General features: G+C 40.4%; 1 protein-coding gene across 1 annotated transcript in view; it reads left to right on the top strand.

Moving 5' to 3' along the window:
- The window catches only part of LOC122413404 (probable serine/threonine-protein kinase DDB_G0282963), a 55,787-nt gene that overhangs the window by 10,826 nt on the left and 20,605 nt on the right, over positions 1-24,356 (top strand). The window contains exon 3 of the mRNA XM_043423722.1: positions 23,150-23,205. Coding sequence (XP_043279657.1) covers positions 23,178-23,205 — 28 coding nt within the window. The 5' untranslated portion in view covers positions 23,150-23,177. The remainder of the gene's footprint in view (positions 1-23,149; positions 23,206-24,356) is intronic.

The following is a 24,356-nucleotide window of genomic DNA, read 5'->3' as shown; positions in this document are numbered from 1 at the left end:
TGATGCGGATCGTTTTATAACCTCGTCCGAAATTCGTATTTGTTCGTGCTTTCACATAAACCTTTACATAGCCCATAAAAACGCATGATTTCTCGTTCGGGTACGAATTCTGTTTCTCGTGAAATTGAAAAACACTGAGTTGTACTCGACTCGTGGAAAAAAATATTTTGAAATTGATGAAAAAGGAGAGAAAAATATCCAGCGTGACATTAAGGTAGTCCTTTTGCATCACCGTATTTTTTGGTTACGCAAATTGGGGCACTCGAAATTTGGACTGATTCCTAACCTCTGAGAAGTTCAGTTTATGTAGAAAAAGCTTCTGCTTCTCCCATTTTTCCAACTTCTATCGTTAATATCCCTTTTAAGCATTCGGTCATTTTTTAAGTTTTAATTCTGTATCAAATGTTCGATACTGTGGCCTGAAATTTAGTCAATCTATTCGCATGCATTTTGACTTTATTGTCATTAAAAATCAGTTATTTGTAGAATATTCGAGTTCGTGAAAGGAATGCCTTAATCATTTTTTTTGACACGTTTTGTCCGAAAACAAAATCACGATGTTTTGAAAATGCGGAACATCGCTAGGGAAAGTTGTTAACTCAATTTTGATCACAATTTAAGTTCATGTAGGTGCATGCATGAGATATTCGAACGCAGCGTCAAAAGTGGTTTTGTTTCGGGTTGGAATAGCTCGTGCGCAAACATTTCCTACACCGTGTCGTTTTTGCCTCGAAATTGAGGAAGCGCGAGCCTCTCAACTTGGCAAAACCACTGAAAACTCATCCACCTCCCGCTGCATCATAGATTTGATTATACGAATTTAATTATTACTTTTTATAACTGCATTCGAACATTTTATCTCCGCGCACTGGGCTGCGTCATTTTCCCAAAGCAGTCAAAGTTTTCGATACTCCAGACGAAATTGAAACGACGTTCAAATTAAAACTTCATTTCACCGCGTGCACAAACTGTAAATCAAACTACGGTTAACGAGATTGTGTAAAAAATTTCGAACAAACGCGTAGCATCCAGTAAAATGAGTTTTTCCAAATTGGTCTTTTGAAAAATCACAAGCGTCGCTCGTGAAAGGGATTTAATTTTTGAATGAATCCTTGCAACTTTCGATTCGCTTCGCGCGACAAATATATTTCATTGCCACATGAAACGGCTTTTTTCAAAGCAATCATCAAAATCGCTCGCACGTTTCCCCCCCCCTCGATAAAACACGATTCACTTCAAAATGACGAAACAGAGAGAGAGAACGAAATATGCAAAATAGTATCATCGGCATAATACGAGAGCGCTGTACCGTCCGATGACTTTTGGCCCCGTTCCGGAACGCCGTTATCGGCGATTCATTATTCATTAATCGCTCGTAACGATAACCGGTGAAAATTCATAGAACAAGTATACACGCGAGGAGGGTTGAGGAGATAAACCATCATTTTTAACGCTGGGGACATCGGGCAAGCGTGCGTGCACACGAGCCAACACATGGTCACAACATGTTTACAATAGAATGGATGGTGGAGCACGTTTTTAAGGCTGTTTGGGCGAACGTTTGATCAATTTTTACCAACGATTTTCCCCCCTGATACGTTAAATACCCGAGAATTTACGAGTGCCTCTGTGAGTTCGTACGTGTTGTGTGAATGACTGAAAAAAAAGTCGGTCCAAGTCCCGTTAGAATGAAAGTTTAAATAATTTTCCGTTTTATTTTATTTTATTTTTTTATTCATCGAAGGCAGAAATCCTCGATATTATTCAGGTCACGCGACTGTCCGTGCGATCATGAGGGTGGTCCGCGTATCGTTAGAACCATGACCAACGGCCAAACGTGTTCTGCACCGATAGACAATGCGGAATCACAGACAATTACAGAAGAGAGGAAGAGAGAGGGCATGATAAAAACAATGCAAGGATGGTGGAGACAGGAGGAGCTAGGGAGGGAAGATACCTCGATTAGAACTTGCAATTGTAAGAGCGAAGTAACTCTCTGATGTGGTCGACGAAATCAGGCTCCGATTCGATTTCTCTCTCTCTCTCTCTCTTCCTGTCCCTCTGTCTTTCTAACCCTCGGCATGAATCCTTGTACTATTGGAGCATGCAGTCATAATTGATCGTTGCCTCGCGGACTGAGTAACCAGCGATTATTGCTCGCTTCATTCGAACGCTGTGCATTTATGTAAATCCATATATTTGTATAAAATTATAGGTGGATTAATGCATGAAATTATTAAGAGGAATTGTGGGAAAAAGGGGAGAATTGGGGCAAGGAAGAGGGAAAAAAACGAAGTGTATTGTTCCTCGTTTTAGTTAGCTTCGATAATGTTTCATCGGAAAATGTCGCTCGAGTTGTGTGACGAAAAAAACCAAAATGAAATAAGGCCGAGACGAAAAATTAATGAGAGCCGCAAACATAATTATTCGAGCTTTTCATTTCATCGCTCAGACTCTTTCCCGCGGCGCACTTCGAATAAAATATACATTTCAACAAAAACGTAACGCACCGGTGCTAAACGAAATTGGAGTAATTAATTTCACGATAATTTGCTCACGTCCGTATTCGTGGGAGTGTGGAATTAACGTTCAGTTAGTACATTTATAAAGCCTCGAATATAAGCGAACGGAATTACTATACCGACACGTTGTCGGCCACAAAAGTTCGAGGTTTATCTCGTTCCGTGGGAACACTTAATCATTTATTTTAATTAGATTTCTACTCTTCCCCTGAATTATTCCGCTTAAAGGATAAAAAGACGCTGCGATGTTGAGTGTCACGGGAGCAGAGAGCGCGTATGCCCTTCGACGAAAACGTTTCAACAAAATATCCTTTTTTTACTCATATGAAAACGTCGTTTCTCAATAGGATCAGAATGATCAATTCATACAAAGTAATTTCGCTAATTCGTTATTCATTGAATTCTCGATAATAATTTAATTAATAATTCACCGATTTGCGAGAGCAAATCCAATGTAAAAGGGCTTGATAAAAGGTGTAGAATATTCTACGAACGTATAGATATATAAACACGGATATAATACTCTCGTTATACTCTCATAGATCAGTATGAAATTATATAGCTCTCGGGTGGCCGTTTAACGCCTGGTGAATGGAGCTTGTTATCCGGGCTACCGGGCTTTTCGTGACGGGCTGACTGCCATAAGCCTATAATATTGTTATATCTCAACGTATATAACACCGCGTTGCCGTATAAATCGGGGAAGGGACGAGAGTGAGCGAGAGAGTAATTCCGCTTTCATTCGCGAGATGTCCGGGCTCACGAACGTGTTTCCCTCGTAGATCACGCGGTTTCAGAAGCCTCGTTCGAGAGACTCGACCTTGTTTTCAATTATTGAATAAACAGCATCGCAGCTGCGCTAGGCCGGACACGCTATATGAGCTCGATTGATCACGCTATAATCAATGCATTAACGTCGTACCGCGCGTTGATTATCTATACATTGGTGAATTTGAACGTAACTTCTGACTAACGCGCACGTGTCACTTTACGTTGAAATTCTTGTTAATCCTTTGGGAGTAAACATATTTTACGTTCTTGACGGGTTGAGTTCTTGTCTGATTTCTCGTTGACGCTTCATTTGTAGAGATCTGTGGTTCTAACGGAGCCGAATATTCTACAAATAACTGATTTTAAATAATAGCAAAGTAAAAACGCATGGGAATAGATTGGCGAAATTTCAGGTCAGGTTTATCGAACGTTTAATGAAGAATTGAAACTTGAAAAGTCGTAAAATTTATACCGCGGAGCTTACGGAGATTCCATCGTCGCCATACATTTCTATTCAATAATTCATGTACTAAATAATTATAAATTCCTGATACAAACTGTCTCAAAGATGGAGAAAAAATGTAAGGAATCCATAAAGACGAGAAAAATAAAGGGTTTCCGAATGCTTAAAAAAGATATTGGCTATTGGAAAAAATGGTAGAAGCAGAAGCTTTTTGTATATAACATCGACTTCTCAGAGGTTGGAAATCAGTTCAAAATTCGAGTGCCCCAATTTGAGCCATCAAATAATAGGGGATGCGCGAAAGGAATACCTTAATCACTTTTTTCGTGAGCGGTCTCAATCTTGATTCTTTCTTGGGACTATTCGTCAGTTTGGGCAAAAAATACTTGCATTGGATTCACTATGAACGGTCGGATTGTAAAAATGTACAGTTATTAATGTGAAAATTTGAAATTTAAAATTCAGCAGGATAAACTTGAAAGTTGTTTGTTGAACTCTCAGTAAAAAAGGGTTTAAGCAGCAGAGTTGAGTAAACTTCTAGCAGAAACGAGGAGAACGGCGAAGGACGAAGAAGAGGAGAAAAAACTAGTGCCCCGAAGCTCTTTTACCTCGAGCTCAAGACTCGTTTGGTTCTCTTTAAGGTCTCGATGCTTTACTCGACCGGTCGCGACGTGGTGACAAACTCACACAGAGAGAGGCCATCGCCCAGAGCAGCTCGTGAGAGCAATTTTTGTTTGGATTTCCGTAGTACCTTCGTTTTCGCGGTCTGTTTGGCGCACCGCTCTCCGCACGTAGTATCGCCCACAGGGATCCTCTTTCTCCCTTTTCCTATCCACTTTTACGTTGACAGTTCGCTTTCGACCGCGTTTGCACACTTCTCAACTTTTTTACAAACAAACTTCGCTCCTAACAACCCGACCTATATACGAGCACCTTTGACCTCTCAGTTATCCGGAGATTGACTCATTTCATTGACTGTAGAAAAAACAGCGCGGTTTTCACTCGCCGCTCGAGATATTTTCGAGCCAATTTTCGAAATTTTGCTATTCTCTGGATTTAAAATCGCCCATGACCATTGAAATTGCACATTACTCGTTCGAATCATTTACTGTGAACAATTATGCCCGAAAAATGTTAAATGATTCAAAAATTCGACTAATTTCAAGCTCCCTTTTCCGTGCAAGAAAAATAAAGAAAGTCGGAGGAAGAAAGAGAAACAGAGATGGAGACAGAAATTCTCACACTGGAGTCAAGTACTGAGGTGAGTGTACAAGTGAAAACGGAAGTTGCAAGCACGCCGTGTATTTCAAGTGAAGTATTCCAATCCCAGAATCGTCTCTACCGTTTTCTCCTTCTAATACTCTCCTTCCTGTCCCCCCTCCCCTTTCCCTCTCTCTCTCTCTCTCTGTCTTTTACATGCACGAGTTTGAATCTTCTTCATCCAGCCTCAAAGAGGAGTAGCATCCAAACGTGCATGCATATGTATATACGGGGTGGTGTACGCCACATACCATTTGCCATTTTCCAAAGTTTCCTCGAGTAACCTACATATATAGATTGAGGGAAAACTCGTGGAATGTTGGCTCGTTCGTTCTTGTGATGTGGGAGTACGGAAAAGCAGTCGTGAATTCGAGAAGAGAGCGCGAGCTGAGAGAAAGAAAGGGGAGAAAAGAGAAAGAGAGTTGCTCTTGGTGCGAGTAGAATTGTCGGCGCCAGAAAGACGAGACGCCGTCAGATGGAACGAGGGCGTTAAGGCGCCGGAAGTCCCTTGGGCCCAAAGGTCGTGTGCGTTTGCTTGAAGTCGCTTCGCTTCAGCGGCAGCGATGACCCTTTCGATTAATATCCGACTCTAAAGCAATGCAAAAGACGCTGGTTTTCTGCTACGGTTAAAAACAAAGCTGTGAATTAAGGGGGACGGAAATCATTGTTAGTTTTCGCGAAAGATTTTTCGCGTCGCCTTCATCCGTGATTCAATCGGCGGTATAACCCCCGGTATAACTTCCTGGAAGATTGAAATTTTTTTGATTTCTGTCAACCGAACGAAAGAAGGGCGAATTATAGGTGCGCCAAAGTTTCGGAGATAAAAAGTGCCCTCGGAGGGAAGGTAAGGAAGTAGCTACGATCGGAGGAGGAAGAGGAGGACGCGTGTTTGGGCGAGATTGTAACGGAGAGAATTACTAACTTTTCTCGAGAAGTTCCCGCGCTCTCGCACTTCTTTGTGTCTACATATATATGTGTGACATGTACACGCGGATAGAAAATCAGGAGAAAAGCCCGCCGGGAAATAGTTGCGCAAATCTTCAACTGCCACTGAATTACTGGTTTCCACTTTATAAAATTTTATTCACTCCACATAATGTAACACTCGTATTAAGGTATTCCTTTCGCGCATCACCGTATTTTTTGATGGCTCAAATTGGGGCACTCGAATTTTGAACTGATTTCTAACCTCTGAGAAGTCGCTGTTGTATGCGAAAAGCTTCTGTTTCTACCATTTTTTCCAATCGTCAATATCTTTTTTAAGCATTCGAAAACCCTTTATTTTTGTCGTCTTTATGGATCCGTTACATTTTTTCTCCATCTTTGAGACAGTTTGTATCAGGAATTTATAATTATTTAGTACATGAATTATTGAATAGAAATGTATGGCGACGATGGAATCTCCGTAAGCTCCGGTATAAATTTTACGACTTTTCAAATTTCAATTCTTCATTAAACGTTCGATAACCTGACCTGAAATTTCGCCAATCTATTCCCATGCGTTTTTACTTTGCTATTATTTAAAATCAGTTATTTGTAGAATATTCGGCTTCGTGAAAGGAGTACCTTAAGGAATTCCCAACAATTCTTTTGTCCGAAGCGTCATTCGTCGGATATTAAAAATTCAGTACGAGCCAATCTGGCACCATAACTGCAAAGCATCAGGACACCCCCCTCGCGTGTCGCACACTCGATTCGCTGTCACAAATGAATCAACACAGAGGCGAATCAGTGAAAAAAGTGAAAAAAAATGTTGTCTCGAGAACATCGCGATCTATCGAACGTCTGGAGATTCCGATGAGGAAACACGACTCTATATTTGTACGTGCGTGGATACAGATATAGCTAATTTCCATAGCAGAGAGGAGTAATCCAGTAGCAGTAGTTCGATCCATGCATACATTTCTTGCTTGTATATGAAAAAGGCAAGAGAGCAGGGATTGAGAAGACAGGAACATAATGATTACGGTCGGAGCAACCGGCACAGTTACGTATTCGGATGTTCTTCCGCTTGACGAGAATCTTCTCACATACTAATATATCTCACACTCTGTCTCGACTAGACTCGAATATAAACAATGGAGTTTGTTGCCTCGAGAGGGAGCGAGAGAGAGAGAGAGACTATTACTTACGGATTCTTGGAGAGAGTCGGATTTCTCACTCACGTAACACCATAAAGATGTATGTTGACTCGATTAAAATGAAAAGACGACGTCGATTTTTACGAGTGGCAATTTTGAGGAATGTCTCGAGAGTTGGCTCGATGAAAATGAGCCACTGTCTATTTTTTTTTCCCAAAAAATTCATTATTCCAAAGAGTATGGAGAAACTGATGAAAATGAACTTAAGAAAGTGTGTACGCGTTAGAAACGGTGAAGTAAAATCGACGTTTGTCCTATCATTAAGTTGCGTATGGGAAACTCAAAAAAGGTAATTCAATCGGTGTATACAAATGACCCTACGAGAAAGGCTCACAAAGTGTACGAACAAAAGGAATTAAAACAACAAAAACGACGCCGCATCAGCGAGGTGATTTGTCACTCTAGTGACGTTATAAAAGCGTACTTACCGCAACGAGTTGAAGAGGAAACAAGAAACAAACAAAAACAACGTGATACTAATGGAAATCCGAGTGACCTCTTGGAAAGGTTTACGAAAAGGAAAAAAAAAACACGATATTGTAGGTAAAAATATCCACGATACTCTCACTCTCGAAACACGCAGCAAAAGCATGTTCTATCGTAAAAGAGCAAAAAACAAAATTGATTGTGTAACGTCATAAATATCGAAGTGGATATTCCTCGCTGCTCAAATGACATTAGAGAAGTCATGAAACATTGGAAAATCTATGAAAATAAACATCAAAGTCTGATTAAATCTCCTCGAGCTCAGATTAGCAATCCTGTTTTTAAAACTACGAAATTTCTTAATGAGACACACCTCGTGACGCTCGAAGGTAACTAAATGTCTTATAATAACTGTTAAATTGAAGAAAATACTGAAAAATCCGTCTGAGAATGTCAGTTTTCATTGTACTTGAAATAATAAAATCGATTGATTACGAAATGACAATAAAAATCAATAAATTCGAGTACAAACCTGAAAATTAATCAACGCCTCTCAATGAATTATGGATCGTCGACGTAATTCAATTTATGCTCATAACGAATTAATAGGAAAGATGAATTGAATTTGTTTCCATCAACGATAAACGAAAAAATATTGATGCGATTTATGCTTATAAGCATAAAATAAGTGTAAATTTATACAAGTCCGAAAATAAAGTAACAAGTGTACGTGCAATAACTGCTTTTTATATATACATTAAATTTAATGTACATACATAAAATGGAGTAGCTGTGGATGGAGAGAGTACCGAGGAGGGTCAAAGTTTCCGCGGTGCAACACTTTTATATTGGTGCAATAAAGTATCCGTGCTGGTTCTCTGGAAACAGCGTGTGCCAGGCCTCATTTAATCTTTCTCTCTCTCCCTCCCTTTCACAGGGATATTCTCGTTTACCACGATCGTCCTCATTCCAGTAGCGACGCAGTCATGTACTCGGCATGTACGGTACATAATAATAGTCTATATCGAGTAACGCAACGACGAGCACTTTCGTTATTTATCCCTCCCTCCTTCTCTCCTTCTGTCTTAATCCTTCAGGAGAATAAGAGCGATAAAGAGGAGAAAGAAAACGATACCTCGACACCTCTTAGCACGTTTAGCTCTTTCGTCTCGAGAAGCGAGAAGGAAAAGGTCATTTCCCATGTGCACACCCCGGGGAAACGTCGACGAGAAACGCGTGAAGAAAAAACAAGGACTGAACCGGAGGAAAAAAAATGCAATTATCGGTAATGGCATCCCGTATATATCCATCTCTTAGTGCGGAACTTCGTGCACTTTTTTCTTCCCTTAAACCTCGTCGAATGTTCACTTCGTGCCCGCGATAAAAAAAGGACGGAAATAAAGGTAAAAAATAAAGTTTTCACAGCTACGAATGCGGGGCTTGCATTTTTTCGTACTTGGACCAAAAATACTCCTTTTTTTTTCATTGGAATTCTTTTGTGGTAAATTGAGAAGAAATATTTGCTCTACTCGAAATAAATGCATTTGTTTTTTACAATGAATAATGCTCGTTAGAGTAGATGTTTAATTACATCATATTACGGTGATACTTAGTCGAGTTATCGACTCGCAAAACACGATAGCGTCGAAAGTCACCTGCGACGTCTCAAGCATCGAGAATTTATATTTAAGTTGAAGATTCTCGTTTGTGGATAGAAAGTGAACGAGCATCACGCGCGGTGCGTTTTTCTTTTTTCTAGTTTGTACTACAACATTGGGGTCTGCTTAACGCAGAGCTGTCTGACGCACACTCTGTCGTTACGAGAGGATTCACATAAATCTCATCCGCACGCTCTTTAAATGCTCGAAGGAAAGTGATGGGAGGTCAAAGACCTCCGGAAATGCATCCCGCGAGAAATCTCGTCTCGTGTTTATCGATTAATATTCCATAAAGTAAAAGTTCCTTGCTTAAGGGTATGCTTAGCTCGGTATCTTGAGATCGTTGGTGAGAGGGCGACAGCTGCGAATTTTGAAAGCGACATTTTTTCACACCGTTTGTCCCATCGGGACATATCAAAGTTTCGGTACATTCGTGCCATTCTCCTGCGTGGGCTCGAACTTTTTTCCATATTAACTGTAGACGCGAGTGTGTACTAAATGTTCAAGTGAAACTGCCCGAGGGACGATCAGTTCCGAGAAATATGCGCACTCGACGAGCCAATTAATGAGGCGAATTCATCAGCAGCTGGAAAAATAACGTTTGCAATTTATCGCTCGGTGATTAGTTCTCGGTTTCTCAGCATCTACTCGCTCGTTTCTATGCTTTTTCCTCGGTTTGACGATCTTAGGATATCAATCAAATGAATCGCAAGCAACGTACGCGGATGAGACGAGCATTCTCGATTCACCAAGCACCACCCAATTCCGTTGATTCATTTAAATATTCGAACAACGGTGCATCACTTATGATAATTTCTGCAGAATCTCACGGTCTTGCGACCCCATGAATCCCTGAGCAAGATAAGGGACACTCGGTATACGCTTATTCTTTCATTTTGCGCGGAAAATTTTGTAACGACGAGAGTACCAGAAGGCTGTTCGCCGCGATTGCGCGTGGTGCAATTTCTCGCACGAGTTACGGAGTAAGGAATCATGCGGTCTTGTACTCTCGTCTCTTCTAACGGTAGAGAAGAAAGAGAATGATGATGAAAAAAAGAGGAAGAAAAAAAAACAACAACAAAAACGTCATAAAAAGCGTGTGTACGCGTTTTGCGAAAGAAAAAATGAAGGAAACGAGGAAACGCAAACGTGGCCAAGTGGCCGGGTGCGAAACGGACGTGACGGGCAACTCTGCACGTTTCCTGACTCACAAAGCAAACCGAAACTGGTACAGCATCCCAAAGCCAGGTATATCGAGGGCGTGAGACTAGTCGAAACTATTTTATCGAGTGAGCCAATCGGATCTTGTACACCGAATGTGCTCAACTTATGTGGATCGATGATCGATGTCAAATTGGGTTTCCCTCTTATTATTTCTATAATAAAACGTGCTGATGGTTTTTCAGTAGTCATTTTACTAAAGTGTCTAATAGGATTTTCGTTCAATCGTTTTTTACAGATTTTTTGAAGAAAATTCTCTAGACCAATGGGATGAAAATTTTGTCGACAATCGTTTTCGAATTTGATGTGAATAAAATTGCACGTGTTCGGTCAATCATGAAACTACCAAAAAGTGGACCCTCCATCGGGATGATTAAGCTAAATCATGCCCCTAGGATCGTATTTTATGGGGTTTAAACTGTCAGAGTTATCAATTTAAAATTGTAAACAAATTTTTTCAACTTATTTTTTGGCGAATGAAATTACAAGTCCTCAATTGAACGGGGATCCATCATTGACTGAACCCAAAATTTCATTCGTCCTTTGCTAAAATACTATAGTTTTTATGTGAAAAATCGCTTTAGAGAGCAAAGGGAAAAGACGAAGGGAAATGGATTAAGAAAAACGTATTAATAAAAAGACAGAAGGCTATAGCAGGAATGGCACAAGTCAAAAAGAAACGAAATGCCGAAATAAGCAAATGTGAGGTTACGAGTGCTCATTTTGCCAATTTCGTTCAATCTTTAACGTAATATATCTTCATTACTAGTAAGACAATCGTCTCGAATTTTTTCCCAAACCTTCGTTGTATACTTCATTGTTGTTATGTACTTTTTCATTAACTTTGTAAGAAGCGTTCGATCATTCGTTATATGGAAAGAAAAACGATTTTGTAAATTACTCTGTAAATTTCAAGACTTTCAGAAAATCGTTCCGTGCATGAACTCCCTTAAATCGTAGAATTTTTCGATCTGCTGCCAATGCGATGGAAAAAATGGATAATTTGCAGGAGAATTTTTTCCAATATTAATTTCGAGAGTACTGAAATTTAGAGATGCAGATTATTGGTTCCTAGATGGTGAAAAAATTTATTTTCATCCATTTTTCTGCTGCAAATGAATGACGAAGATTCACAGACTTTTATCCCGGATGGAACTGCGTAACAAAAGCACATTTTTCACTTCGGCTGTCAAGAGATTACAGCGCTCTGAAAAGCTCCTCATCTGAGTAGATGTTTTTCAGACGCGGATAGTGAAAACACACTAAACTCGGGAAACCAACAGATCCATCGTTAAGGTTTTACCACAGAAATCCAGTCATGTTCGAAAGCATTATTTTTACTCGGTTTTAAATCATTTCCTGTCTTTCAATACTGTTAAGCTTTTCGCTATGATTCCAAGCTTTTACAAGAGTCTTAAGTAATTTGGGATTTTATTGAATTTCTTTCACTACTCGTATCTTTGAACGATTTATTTGTGGGTGCCATCCCAGCCGTGAACGTCCTTAATACATCCAGGAATTTGGTCATTCCGTTATCAAATCCTCCGGTCAAAACTCTTATTGTATTAATTTGGTAGAGAAGCTTCCGGTCTGTGCGTGTAAACTGTCAGATGCTGAATATCGGGCTGCGTTTGTGCAAATTTACTTCGACAAGGGAAGGATTTATGGGGCGTCCATGGATACCGGTCAATAGGAAGAGTGAAGCACAAAGAGAGCGAGAGAGAGAGAGAGAGAGAGAGAGATACATATGATTAATTTCAATATTGAATTAGCATAACTGTCAGAATCAAACGATGACGGTCGAACACAACTCACGTCCGTTCTAGTCACCCCTGTACAAACATGTGCATCGATTCGAGATCTTCTCTGGATTAGATTTAATGGTAAAACTATGTTGGTTCGGAGGTAGTAAAGTGGATATTGAATGTTGAAGTGAAACGCCAGTGTCTCGATCAGACTGCAATTTCCTGTTAACAGTAAGAATTTCTCATCTTGTTGCACAGCGTTTGAGCTTATACGAATGTAGCGGAAGGAAAAACGAATAAAATAAAATTTGCAATATGGTCAGGATGCATTATGTAAAAGAGGAATATTCCTATAGCTCGGGACATTATTCAATGCTCCTCTTACTCAAATGCTAGAGGAAGAGGGAAAAGAGACGAAGAGAGGAAGAAAACGAGAGCTTTAGAGGTATGGAAATTCAGTGAAAAAGATGGAAAGTGAATGTTGGTTGAAGGGAAGGGCTCGACGAATATTTCGAGAGAACATTGAGCAGGACAGTTGAAAATGGTTTCAACAACGAAATCCTCTCTCCCATCCTTTCTTTCTCTCTCTCTCTCTCTCTCTCTTGCTCTTTTGATGTGTGTTAACAGTAACGAGAGGTTGCTGGTTGTTCGTGGCTTTGCCGAGCAACGACACACACGTCGAATGAGATTAACGTCTCTGTCTCCCTTTACCTCCCACAGAGCTATGGAGCCTGAGTGCATCATTGCATTTATGTACTCGCACACACACCAAAGTTCGTACGGATCATTGTGACGTGCACATTCTACCTTTACGATTGCGTTCGTGTTGAATCAATTTTCCAAATATTCCCAACATTATTTGATTTGTTTTGTATGCCACGTATACGCGAACGTTACTAAAAAACCTGCTGCACATTATATCTTCGCCTGAACTGAAGCAAGTTTTCTCACAATGAATGCACGCCACGAGTGGAGCTGAACAGGAAAATAATACTGACGATGTACTTCAAAGTGTCATAAAAAGCGAATCGAAAATTTAGAATGAAATCGTCTCGGTGGGAAATTCTTTCGACACAAAAGTTGAGCGATCTTTTTGAATTGTAAATCGAACCAGGATGCTCCATACTGAAACGATGGATTGCAATTAAGAGGGATGGCAAGGAGGTTTGATGTGAAAGTCATCTGCACGAGATTGGGTAATCTTTCAGTCATGAAATCGTATCCCTATTTCGTTTGTTTTTTCTCCATGCATAACAGCGCCAAAGAAGATGAATAAATTGTGAATTGGATCGTCTTTTCACTCGAGTCGAGCTACTTGACCCGGAGAGGTCGAGGAGAAGAAAAAAATGAGGGGCGAGAGAGAGAGAGAGAGAGAGAGAAAATGGAAAAGGAACGAAAGACGCGGAAATAATAATTGCTGGGTTGTTTGGGAGCGTTCCAGCGATGGATTATGGTTCAGCGAACCACATACCCATTAACTGAACTATTCCTGTATAATGATCGTGCTCCTTGAGCCACAGTTCGTGTGCATTTTGCGATCTCGTGAACGTACAGAATCCACTTGGAAAAAAAATTTAAAAAACAAAAAAAAGAAACCAAACTAAAATGAAACAAAAGAGAAAAGAGGGGACTGAGTGGTTTAAGATTAAAATGACGAGGACCGTTCACCGTTAATCCTCGCGTCGCCCTCAGCATTGCGAACCGTCATTTTTTCGCCCTAATGAGGAGTCCCGAGCTCCATTCGTTCGACACGGCGGAATATACAAACAAAAGAGATGCAGTTGATAACGAGGCACGTGATTTTGACGGCGTGCTGTTAATCCCAATACACCACTCAAGAATAAGGCGCTTTCTGTGACTGACTATTTATACTTGATTTAATCTCGTGCACACCGAAATCCGCTTTTGTGACACGAAATTCATCGAATTCATAGCATTTTGGTGATAATTATTCTGCTGTGACTGGTTCGAACATCGGCCCGAGTAACGAAAAGCTTCGATCAGACTCTCATATAATTGATATTGTGAGAGGAAAGTTAATTGGAGAAAACTTAATCGATATGTTCGAATCTCGATTTTAAGCGAAATTTCATTACACCAACTTGGGGGTTTGTAATGAAAAAAAATATATACGCGTATAGGTATTGCAAAATTGCGCAGTTTGTATATTCCTCGGCCGTATATATGCTCGTGTACAAATCGAGAAAGCGATAGTCTCGCTGAAGTTAACGCAGCGGGATACAAATCACGGCACCACACGATGAAACGAAAAGAGAGAAAGAGAGAGAAGAAGCTCTCTCAATTATTGGAGAACCCGTTGCAGTGTCGAACAAATGAAAGAGCGGCGAAAGGAAGTGCGAAACTGTGTTCTCTCTCGACGGATATTTTCCAATTTTATTGGGCGCAATCGTCGCTACCCGAGGAAACAGCGGGTCTATAACTTTTCTCTCCTTGCTACACGGAATATACAGCGAAACATGAACGAACGAGAAGTAGACGGAAAGAAAGTGAGAGAAGAGGCTTCCAAACGTGGATGAGAATCGAGCTCCAACTACAAAGTTAATTAATTATTCTTCGTTCTCTCGAAGGCAGAGACAGGACTACGATGTTCGACTTCCGGTTGAAATTTATAATTCAATATCCAAATACCCAGTGTAGTTGCGAATTGTTTGTCAAGGAGATGACAGAAACTTCAAATCCGGTCCCCGATTCGTGTATAAGCTCGACAACTCGATGCCCATGCGAGCGAGAAATTGTTTTCAAATGATTCAAAATTAAATCCTGCTTCTAAACGATTTTCAAGGAAGTTGGTATCTGGTAATGGAACTAACAAAGAGATTTCGATTAAAAAATGTGAATAATTACGATTAAAAAATGAATAATAAATAAATGTCCTGTCAACATTTCAAGGCCCGAGGACACTTTGTTGGTGAGAAAAAATTAAAACGGTTTCAGTGATAGAAAAATATTTGAAGAGTATGTTTACACCTTCGTAAAATCCATTCAATACTTATAGAGTTCGCAATTGATGATTTTTTTCTCGAAAAATAGTGACTGTTGGGAGGTCAACCCATCATGTTATACTTTCTTTACGAGGTCGCGCCGTTGCCAAATTCACTGGAGCGACTACTGGACTACTGGACAACTGGACCGAAAATTGTTTTTAATGTTAAACTACTGTCTCGATGAGCCGTGAAAAAAATGACTGAAGTTTATTAAAAATCGATCTTATTTCGTTGTTGTTGTTGAGAGAGAATTTCTTGGGATTGTGAAAAATCTCAGTATCGATGAGCAAGATAAGTCAATCAATAGAAAAGTGAGGTGAAAAACTGGCGGCGATGTGTCAGAGGTAAATAAAATTTGGTGGAAGTAGAACGGAAGGCATGAAATTTGTACGGAGCTGTATACGTGTGTATTTTCTAGACAGTCGGGGCGGGGAGTGACAAGCACGTAAACGTAACGCAAACAATATTTGCATGACAAAACGTCAGAGAGAAAGGAATGGAGGGGGATAGAGAGAAGCAGAGGGAAAGAGCGAGGAATAAAGTGAAAAGAGGAAAAATAGAGAAATAAAGCGTCAGAGAGCAGGAGAAGAGACGAATGAGGTTCGAGCCGAGCCCTCTGATGTTTCATAGGAAAACGCGAGTATTTTGCCCTCGGGGGACAAAATCCACAAACCGCACGTTCCACGTTTTATTCTCTCTTCGCGTCCTCTATTTTTCCGACCCCTTCGAGCGTTTTCCCAATTTTCTTTCTACTCCCTCCCCCCTCTCTCTTCCCCCAGCAGGGCTCAATCTCCGATCGGTATAAAAATGTGAGCAGAGATTGTGATAAAAAATGCTGTTTTCTGCACACCCTAATTCACCCGTCATTCCATTTAAACAGAAATCCTTCGATTTCGTACGTATCGAATTTCTCGCACCTAGCGGAGAAGAAATTGTGCGAATGAAAGCGAATCGACGAATCACCGCCGGGAGACGCTGAGTCTTCGACCCATCTGACCCGGACGCATCTCTCGCGCATTTTAGAAAGGCCACGCTGCATGCCCGATCCTCGTTCTACACATATTTTTCCCTCCTCTCTCTCTCGCGCTCTCACTCAGACTCGGTTCTTCCTTTTCCTCCCTCCCGCACTCAGCCTCTGGCTCTCTTTACTTTTATTTATCTCTGAATACGATATGCAGTAAATACGAATCGGCGATTCATGTGTCACGAACACGGTAGCCAATCCACTCTGCAAATTCTCCATGGAATCTCTCGATTACATTCATCTTGTACACGCACGGACACACGTCCACACGAAAGCCGTGACTCTGAATGAATTTATCCATACGAACTATTTCTTGTTTCATTCTAGTTATTAATCCTATTATTCGTGTCAACGAATGGAAATTTTTCATCTTTATTCAACGAGCTACAAAGAAATATATTTATTTATCGTTTTTTCTTTGTTTATTTTCAACATGATTACGGGCAAAGCTCGTTCACAATTTGATATGTCGAAAGGCAATTTCGAACAGCAGCTACGAGCTTAACGAATCGTATGCACCGAGCTACCATCGAATAATCGTTCACTATTCCTCTTATAAATAAAGTTCTGGCCCCATAAATAGCAAAATCTCCGTGAACGATTATCCGGAAAGACTTGATTTCGCAACGGTTAATTAAAGCAGGGAACTGTTTGACCGTTTTTAAAAGAACTTTATTATTCGTCCACGCAGAGATGGAAAATTTGCGAATGGACTTCTTGGAATAGAAAACCACGAGGTATTGCACTTTCGGAGCGTTATAGCACCGAGGGTAATAAAATTTGATGAATTGAACTAGCGTTACGGACACTTGAGCTCCCAAGAGATTGAGAGAGGGTTTGAGAGAGAATCCCAAGAGGAGCAAGTGCTCGTGGCGGCTCTGGATGGGAAGCAACGACGTTGGAGAGGCGTGAATGAAATATCGGCCACAGTTGTGCAGGACTGAACACACCGTTAGAGACCACCAGATATATATTTCCTCATACTGAGTGCACTATGCTGTTAAGTAGATACAGCGCTATTTACACCGGCAAACAGGACCTCCTATTCCGATGGGACACCCTGTATGCGAGCCTAAAAGCATGCACACAGCTTTAAATTTGTATCTACCCTCGACATATCGTAGATACAGTTGCGTAATATGCATCCGTGCGCCACTCTGTGGAATCTATACATAAATAAAGTATCCACGTGTGGGTGGACGTGCATTTATATATCCAAGATATCGTGACCGTAAGTAAACGAAGCGCGCGTTTTCCTATCAAGGGAGTTATGGGACATTCGTGTGTAAGCCGAACGCGCGAAGCTTCCCCGCATGAATTATGAATGAATCGTCGAGCACCAAAGGTCAAGCTTTCGCAGTAATCGATTTGTCTTGATACGCTCTAATTATAGTTGCTGATTATTCCAAAGTCGTTGAGCATTTTGTCCTTTCTTATGGTCTCGATTTTCGAGTTTTCTTTTTCATCGCACGCTTCAATTGGAATGCGAAAATCAAATTGACGATCGACTTTTATCAGATTTGTCGTATAATTTCAACTCTGCGTACTCGTCCCAACGCAAATGAGCGTCAGAACTCGGTATGACTTTTCGTAGAAAAAGGAAGTATTGCGTGTCACGTAAATTGGATGAGGAATATCGATTTTTTGAAAGCTTTTCAAGGCAGCTTAATTAAATACGATAATAGAACATGGTATAATACAGGTGAAGTGAGTGGTTCCATCGACAGGATTCATGGTGTGCGCTGCGATATATGATCGGGTTGGCAATAAATTCGCAAAGAGAGGCGAATATCAAGCAGTCAATCAGCTTATACCAGCTCGACCAATATTGCACTCTCTCGTTTGAGCTAACCAGCAAGAGAGATGATTGGAATACTCGATTACACCATCGCCCTCTATGATCCACTTTTCTTCTCTCCTTTCGGTCGAGCCGGCGAGCCCCATCGAGTCGATAATCCGTATCGAGTGACGAACTCGTCCAACAACTATTTTTATTTTCGTTACACATCCGACACAACAGCGATTTAATTCGTTCGAATTAAACGGAGAATCTTTGAAATCTGATATCAAGTATTTCGTCGAATTCGCGTGGGTGGAAAATAAAGGTTTTCCAAACATTTCTCTCAAGGTTATGAATCCAAGATGACTGAAAAAATTTGATGTTTTTGTTCTCTGTCCATTGGAAATTATAAGGAAGGAACGTTGCATAAGATTGTTTGTGATTATTTTTTTTCTTTCATTTCGTACACGTAACGACTCTTAGTATTTTCGATTCGAATTTATTCCTATGGACGAAAGGTCCTACGAAATCTTCGTAATGATTAACGCAGATGGAGTTTCCTTTAAAAAATAAATAATTTCATGTAACGGAATTTCTCAACAACAGGCTGATAGCGAAATGGTTTTCCCACTCCACGAGACTCATTGATCTTCCTTTTAAACGTTTATGAAGAAGCAACTCCGAGTCTCGCGAGTCCGAGTTGAGCCAAAGTTCGAAAATTACGATTGTTGGGAGCGTTCAATACTTGAATATACTCTTTTTTGTTGTTTTACTAGACTTACTTTGCTGTGAAAGTACGAGAAAGAAAGAAACACAGGTTGAAGTAATTTAGAAAAGTTTCTGTCTCGAATAACAGGATATTGCGTCGAGAGGATAATCTTCATCGTAGTGCGACGAAGAGGGAAACGTTTAGCATCGTTAATGGACGTTTACTAGCGAGACGAGAGTTACACTCTTCACACTTTTCTCTCCGCTTTTTTCACCGACACGAGAGCACGCGAATTTTCTCTTTTTTCCTTCACGATTTTATGGGCTGTGGCCTTTGATCCTCTGTCGTCCCTACGAAGTGCCCAAATTTCATCAACATTTTATCCTCCTTAAGCAAATTTCATCGTGTACCTTAATTTATGGTTTGGCTACCAAAAAAGTTGTGCGCACTTGTTCAATTATTATTCAATCGTTAATTCTTATTATTATTTTGTACTTTTTGTTGTTTTCTTCCTGCAAAGATATATTGCCATATTGTGAAAAAGACAAATAGTTTACGCAATGAAAAATGATGAAACGGTGAGCGAAGCGTAATGAAAAAATGATTGAAAGAAGGATCGAAGAATAAGCGACGTTGACCATTCCAGTTGACGTTCGTGCGTGCCTCGTGATGAATGGATGATCCCAATAAAAATGATTTCGCTGCAAAGATCGACTTTAATGAGTAATTGTTCGGGAGTAAATCCGTTCTCTCGCTCCATTCACCGTTAATTGTGTGTTTCGGTACATGTCGAGAGATCGAACGAGAAAAGAATAAAGAAAGAAGGAATATTCAGCTGGACTTTTGTGACGAGGAAACGAAGAGTGGTCGAGAGATCTCTGGCTCGGTAATTAACTTATCAATTCTATGGGCCAATTGTACGAGTCCGCGTTGCGAACACACTAGTTCAATTAACACCTTGCACTCCGCTACGAAATTCGCACCATTCTGCTCCCCCATTGCTATCTCAAGCGAACGGTAGCGAGGGAACGAGAGGGAGAGAGAAAATCAACTAAATAGTAAATGGTACACGAGTACCATTTACTTTTACTGATAAATTGGTCAATTAAAGCGCCAAATAAAGCAGAAGCGGAGCGAACGAAAGAGAAGTAGGTCACGCAGTTATTCGTTAGCGACCTTTGAGTCGTTTGTTCGATTAAATATGAAAATAACTTTACATGGAATACCAACGTCGTTACATTTGACGCTAAAAACAAACGATTGTTTTCATCCCTCGGAAAACACGCGTTTGAAAAGATGCACTACTTCTTCGCTTATTTTGCTCGCGAGGTATCACGAGTTGCGAACACGAAACGGTTCTTTGAATATGCCGAGATATTCTTCCCTGTCGAGGATACAGCGGTGCTCGTCTTTCCTATTTTCTCTCCTGACGTTGGTAAAACTTGTCTCTAAAAAAGTTGGCTCAATGTCGTAAATTCTCTCCGAAAGAGCTCGTCTCTCACAAACATGCATCGCCACGTGTAGTAGTCTATTTACGGGTATCCGTGTGCACGCCGCTATTCGAGAGTACAAGAAAAAGAATTTTCGCTGTCCGAGACGAGACGAAAGGATAATACACTCGGAAATACTTTTTCGTCGTCCTGTGCTCTTCTTGAAATGCAGAAAAAATGACTCGACAATGTTCTACGTCCGGAGTTACGCGAGAAGTTCAAGAAACAAGAGCGCTGTACAATAAGCACCGCATCTCCATAAGAGTCTCACTATTTTTCATCTTTTTCAACTATTTTTCATTCTTTTTCACCAGATTTTACTCTTTATAAACTCATTTTTCAGTTTTTTTCTTCAACATTATTTTTTCAAGTTATCCCTGAACTTCTCGTACCTCCTTCATCCCTTTGTCCTTCATTTTCATAGATCATTCCTACAGAGAAAAGGATTTTTCACAATCGTACGCGAAGAGAAAGGAAATTACTGATTCGATGACTTTTTATTATATTCAAAGTTTTTTCACTTATTTCGTTTGATGTTTTTTTTGCACTTTTCTTTCCCCACCAATTTCCAAGTTTTTGTGAGCCTCCGTGGGAGTGTTGTCCTTAACAACTTTTTCTGAGCCATTGCGTCGCGCTTGTACGAGGGCCAAGGGAAATTATAGAAAACCCGGCGCCCATTCGGATGCACATTTGAATAGAGTTTCAATTATTCAGCACCATCAGGAGCTCAAAAATACTGTACTCCTCTGTACATTTCCAGCTCCTGCTGGAAAATCGCTGCGAGTGACACTATCGCCGGCGTGCACTCATCACTGTCGGTCACCCTGTATATTTTTTTTAGTATTGTCACACAGGATACGATCTACATGCAGACATAAATGTGCACATATATACCGACTAATTTATGACCTGGAACTGCGCCGCGCTTTTCGCCAGGCAGTTAAAATTATTAGAGTGGAATCAACGATGATGACAACAAATTTTCTGCAAGGAGACAAACAACAGTAACGAGTCAGTGTTCCAATTTGTTTTTTCTTTAATTACATTTCAATTGGAAAAATATATTCCATCGGTGGATGACATTAACCTTCAATTTGAGAGTGATTTTTTCGATTTTTCACCGCACGTTGGACGTAACGTGTTTGCAGAAATATGGGAGACCTGATTTCTCACTCTCTAAGGAGGTCGGCTGATAATAATCACTCGAATCAAATAAACTGTGCAACCAGAAAATCAGTGCTGCATAAATTGACAGAATTTATTTCTTATTTTAATTGTTTGGAAAAAGTATATTTTGATGGACCATTTGCTCAGAGGCTGAACAATGAAACAGGGAATTGCCAAGCGATCGCCCAACTGAGTACTGACCTCGTGCACGACTGCTTACCTTGAAATATCATCAATGATTCAATTCGAGGGTATAAACATCGCTGCCGATTGCTGGATCGCTCAACTCGCATTTGCCTTTGTCTAGGAAGTTTATAATCATTGATAGGAAACTATTAAATCAACAGATCGTGATGGTAGGAAAGAAACATAATGGAAGGAGATAAAATGAGCTCGATTTTTACCCTGCAGCTCAATGAGAACTGGATCAATTTCGTGTAAAACGCGATGCATCAAGGGGAATTAAATGATGGAGAGGAAAATAAGAGATGGATCGATCGTTCTCCTTCTCACGCTTTTACTCGTGGCAAAAGGTGGTCGGTAATTTGTGATAAACAAAAAGTAGGTTTTCTCATACCTTCTTAGAGCCCGGGCTCCTATAAATCGTAGCCGTAATCACAGTGCAGAAAGGTGGGAAGAGAAGGAAGAAAAAATCTCTTCATTATATTTTGTGGCTCAGCCGACCAAGTCCTTTGACTTGTGCTGCTGGGTTCTCTCGTGTTTTAGGAGATTCTGAGCACTGATACCAGTTGTTAGTTGAACCAATGAAACTTGAGATCCACCATTCGAGGAATTTGGAAAATATTCAGTCTTGCCACAAAGTTTTTTCAAAAAATGTACTTTTTTCACTCGTCGAAATCTGGAATGAAAGGACAAAAATTTCGTTGAAAAATTATCGGAACAGAATTAGCGACGAAAAAAGACGTGAAACGTGGAAGTTTCGAGGCTCTCAAAGTGATGAGATCCATTATCAAGATTCTCCCCTTTTCGTATAATAGTTCTCATCCCACTTCGAGTTTCCTCGAAGCTCTCTCAAAGTCTCGATTAACTCATTCAAGGCGTAATTTGCCTACGAATAATTGGGGAGGATATAACTTTCTCGAGGTAGTCGGAATGTAGGTCGAATTTTGTGCGAGACGGAGAAAGACCGATCGGAGGAGAAAAAACGATGAGAAAGAGAAGGAAACAGCCGGATAAAGGAAGAAAATAATGCTTTGTGAAACGAAGGTGGGGTCGACTCGATCATTGAAAACACTTGTGAGTCTCTCGATGAGATTCTACCTTCAGATATAGAAATTTTGGGCACGTATACGAGTATAATTCTCTTTTGCATCATTCTACGAGATTTTGTTATTAAATAATACAAATAAAATTGGGTCATTTCGCTGAAAAGGATCATAGGATTTCTGCAATTCTTTTTCTCCCCTCCCTCTCTCGCTCTTCCGCCATTTCGCCGTCTTTATCTCATCGTGATGAATATCCAATAAGCCCGTGTATCATGTATATATACGTATATACGTGTCTGGAGCAAATACCCTCAACATGAATATCTTAACGATCTCGTCGGATCTCTATGCAAATACTACGAAACCGGCTCTCTTCACTCTTATTTTTTTCGTTCCCGCGGCGGGGCTTCGATTAGTGATTTAATTCCTGCTCGTTACGTATTCTCAGTCTTCCTTCATAATCCTCATTGCTTTTTATCGTTTTTCTTTGTACTTGTATCTTTCACGTGAAAAAAGTATAAGAGTGTGATTTTTTTTACAGGAGCCGGGGGCGTGGACCAGCCAACACCATGGGTCCAATCATTTTCGTCGTTTTATGTAAGTCGACGGATTATTATTTTTATTGGTTTTAGCCACTAACGCGAATTGAAAAATACCAAAATAGCTAACTGTTGGATTTTCCTCGTCGATACTCGTTACAATTGGGAATGGAAATTACTACTCTTCTCTGTACCGCTCGTTCGCTTCGATATTCCTCGCCAATTATACCTTTCGAGTAGCTCTTCGACGTCGATGGACAAGCTGGAATCGTCTACCGCAATGGGCTGAATCTCAGAACTTTTTCTCTTTCTCGGAATCGAGAGTTTGAGATTTATTATTCGTCGACGCTCCGCAATTGAAATTCGATATCAAATACTTCAAATGGGATCGGACACTACTGAGAGTTTACAATCTTCAGAAGATTTTTTCCTAGCTAGTGCTGTCATCAAATAAACTTTCGAATATCAATATTTGAAGAATTGTTCGTTGAAAAATACTCTGATCTGACGTTAAAATATTAGCGATAAAAAAAACGCCATAAATCGAGAAAACCTCGATGCTAAAGGTCGCCTGGGATTGGATTCACGTAATATATAATGAACCTGAATCAATTGTCTTTGTATTATTGCTATAAAAAGTCATTGATCGCAAGTTGGAAAACGGATATGTCGAATCAGTCGAAGGAATCTTGGAGCATCGACACTTCGATGCTGTTTTTACAAGAGCCTTGACTTCTTCCATTTCCACTTGATAGGATGGTCCGCCTCAGTCACTCGAGAGATTCGATCTCGCACGTAAATCATTGCGTTTCTTATTTACACTTTAATCTCACGTTTGACGTGTAACATTTTTTTTCTTACTTACGTGATTGCGATTCATCACAGATTTTTAAATCTCTCTCTACCCTCACTCGAGCGATTCGTCCTTGTTCGAATCCTCTTCCTTCTCGGATCGTGGTTTCATTCATCTCCGCAAAATATATACTCGCGGTGCTGCGACGAAGCAGTGAAACGGCTATTGACTCATGTCTCAAACACGTTGTTGTATATAAATATAAAAGCGTGGGACACTCGTGGCATCTTCGATGCAACACTCGGACGCTAAAAGTCAAGGATCTTCACGTCGAACTCAACGACCTGTCGGAGGTCGTCCATTAACATCAGGCTCGTATCATTATCGCAATTACGTAATTTTCGTAACTGTTCGCA

This window comes from Venturia canescens, chromosome 7 (assembly GCF_019457755.1).
Source record: "Venturia canescens isolate UGA chromosome 7, ASM1945775v1, whole genome shotgun sequence".
NCBI lineage: Eukaryota > Metazoa > Arthropoda > Insecta > Hymenoptera > Ichneumonidae > Venturia > Venturia canescens.
Note: the sequence above shows the minus strand (reverse complement) of the source record. Positions and strands in the feature narration are given on the sequence as shown.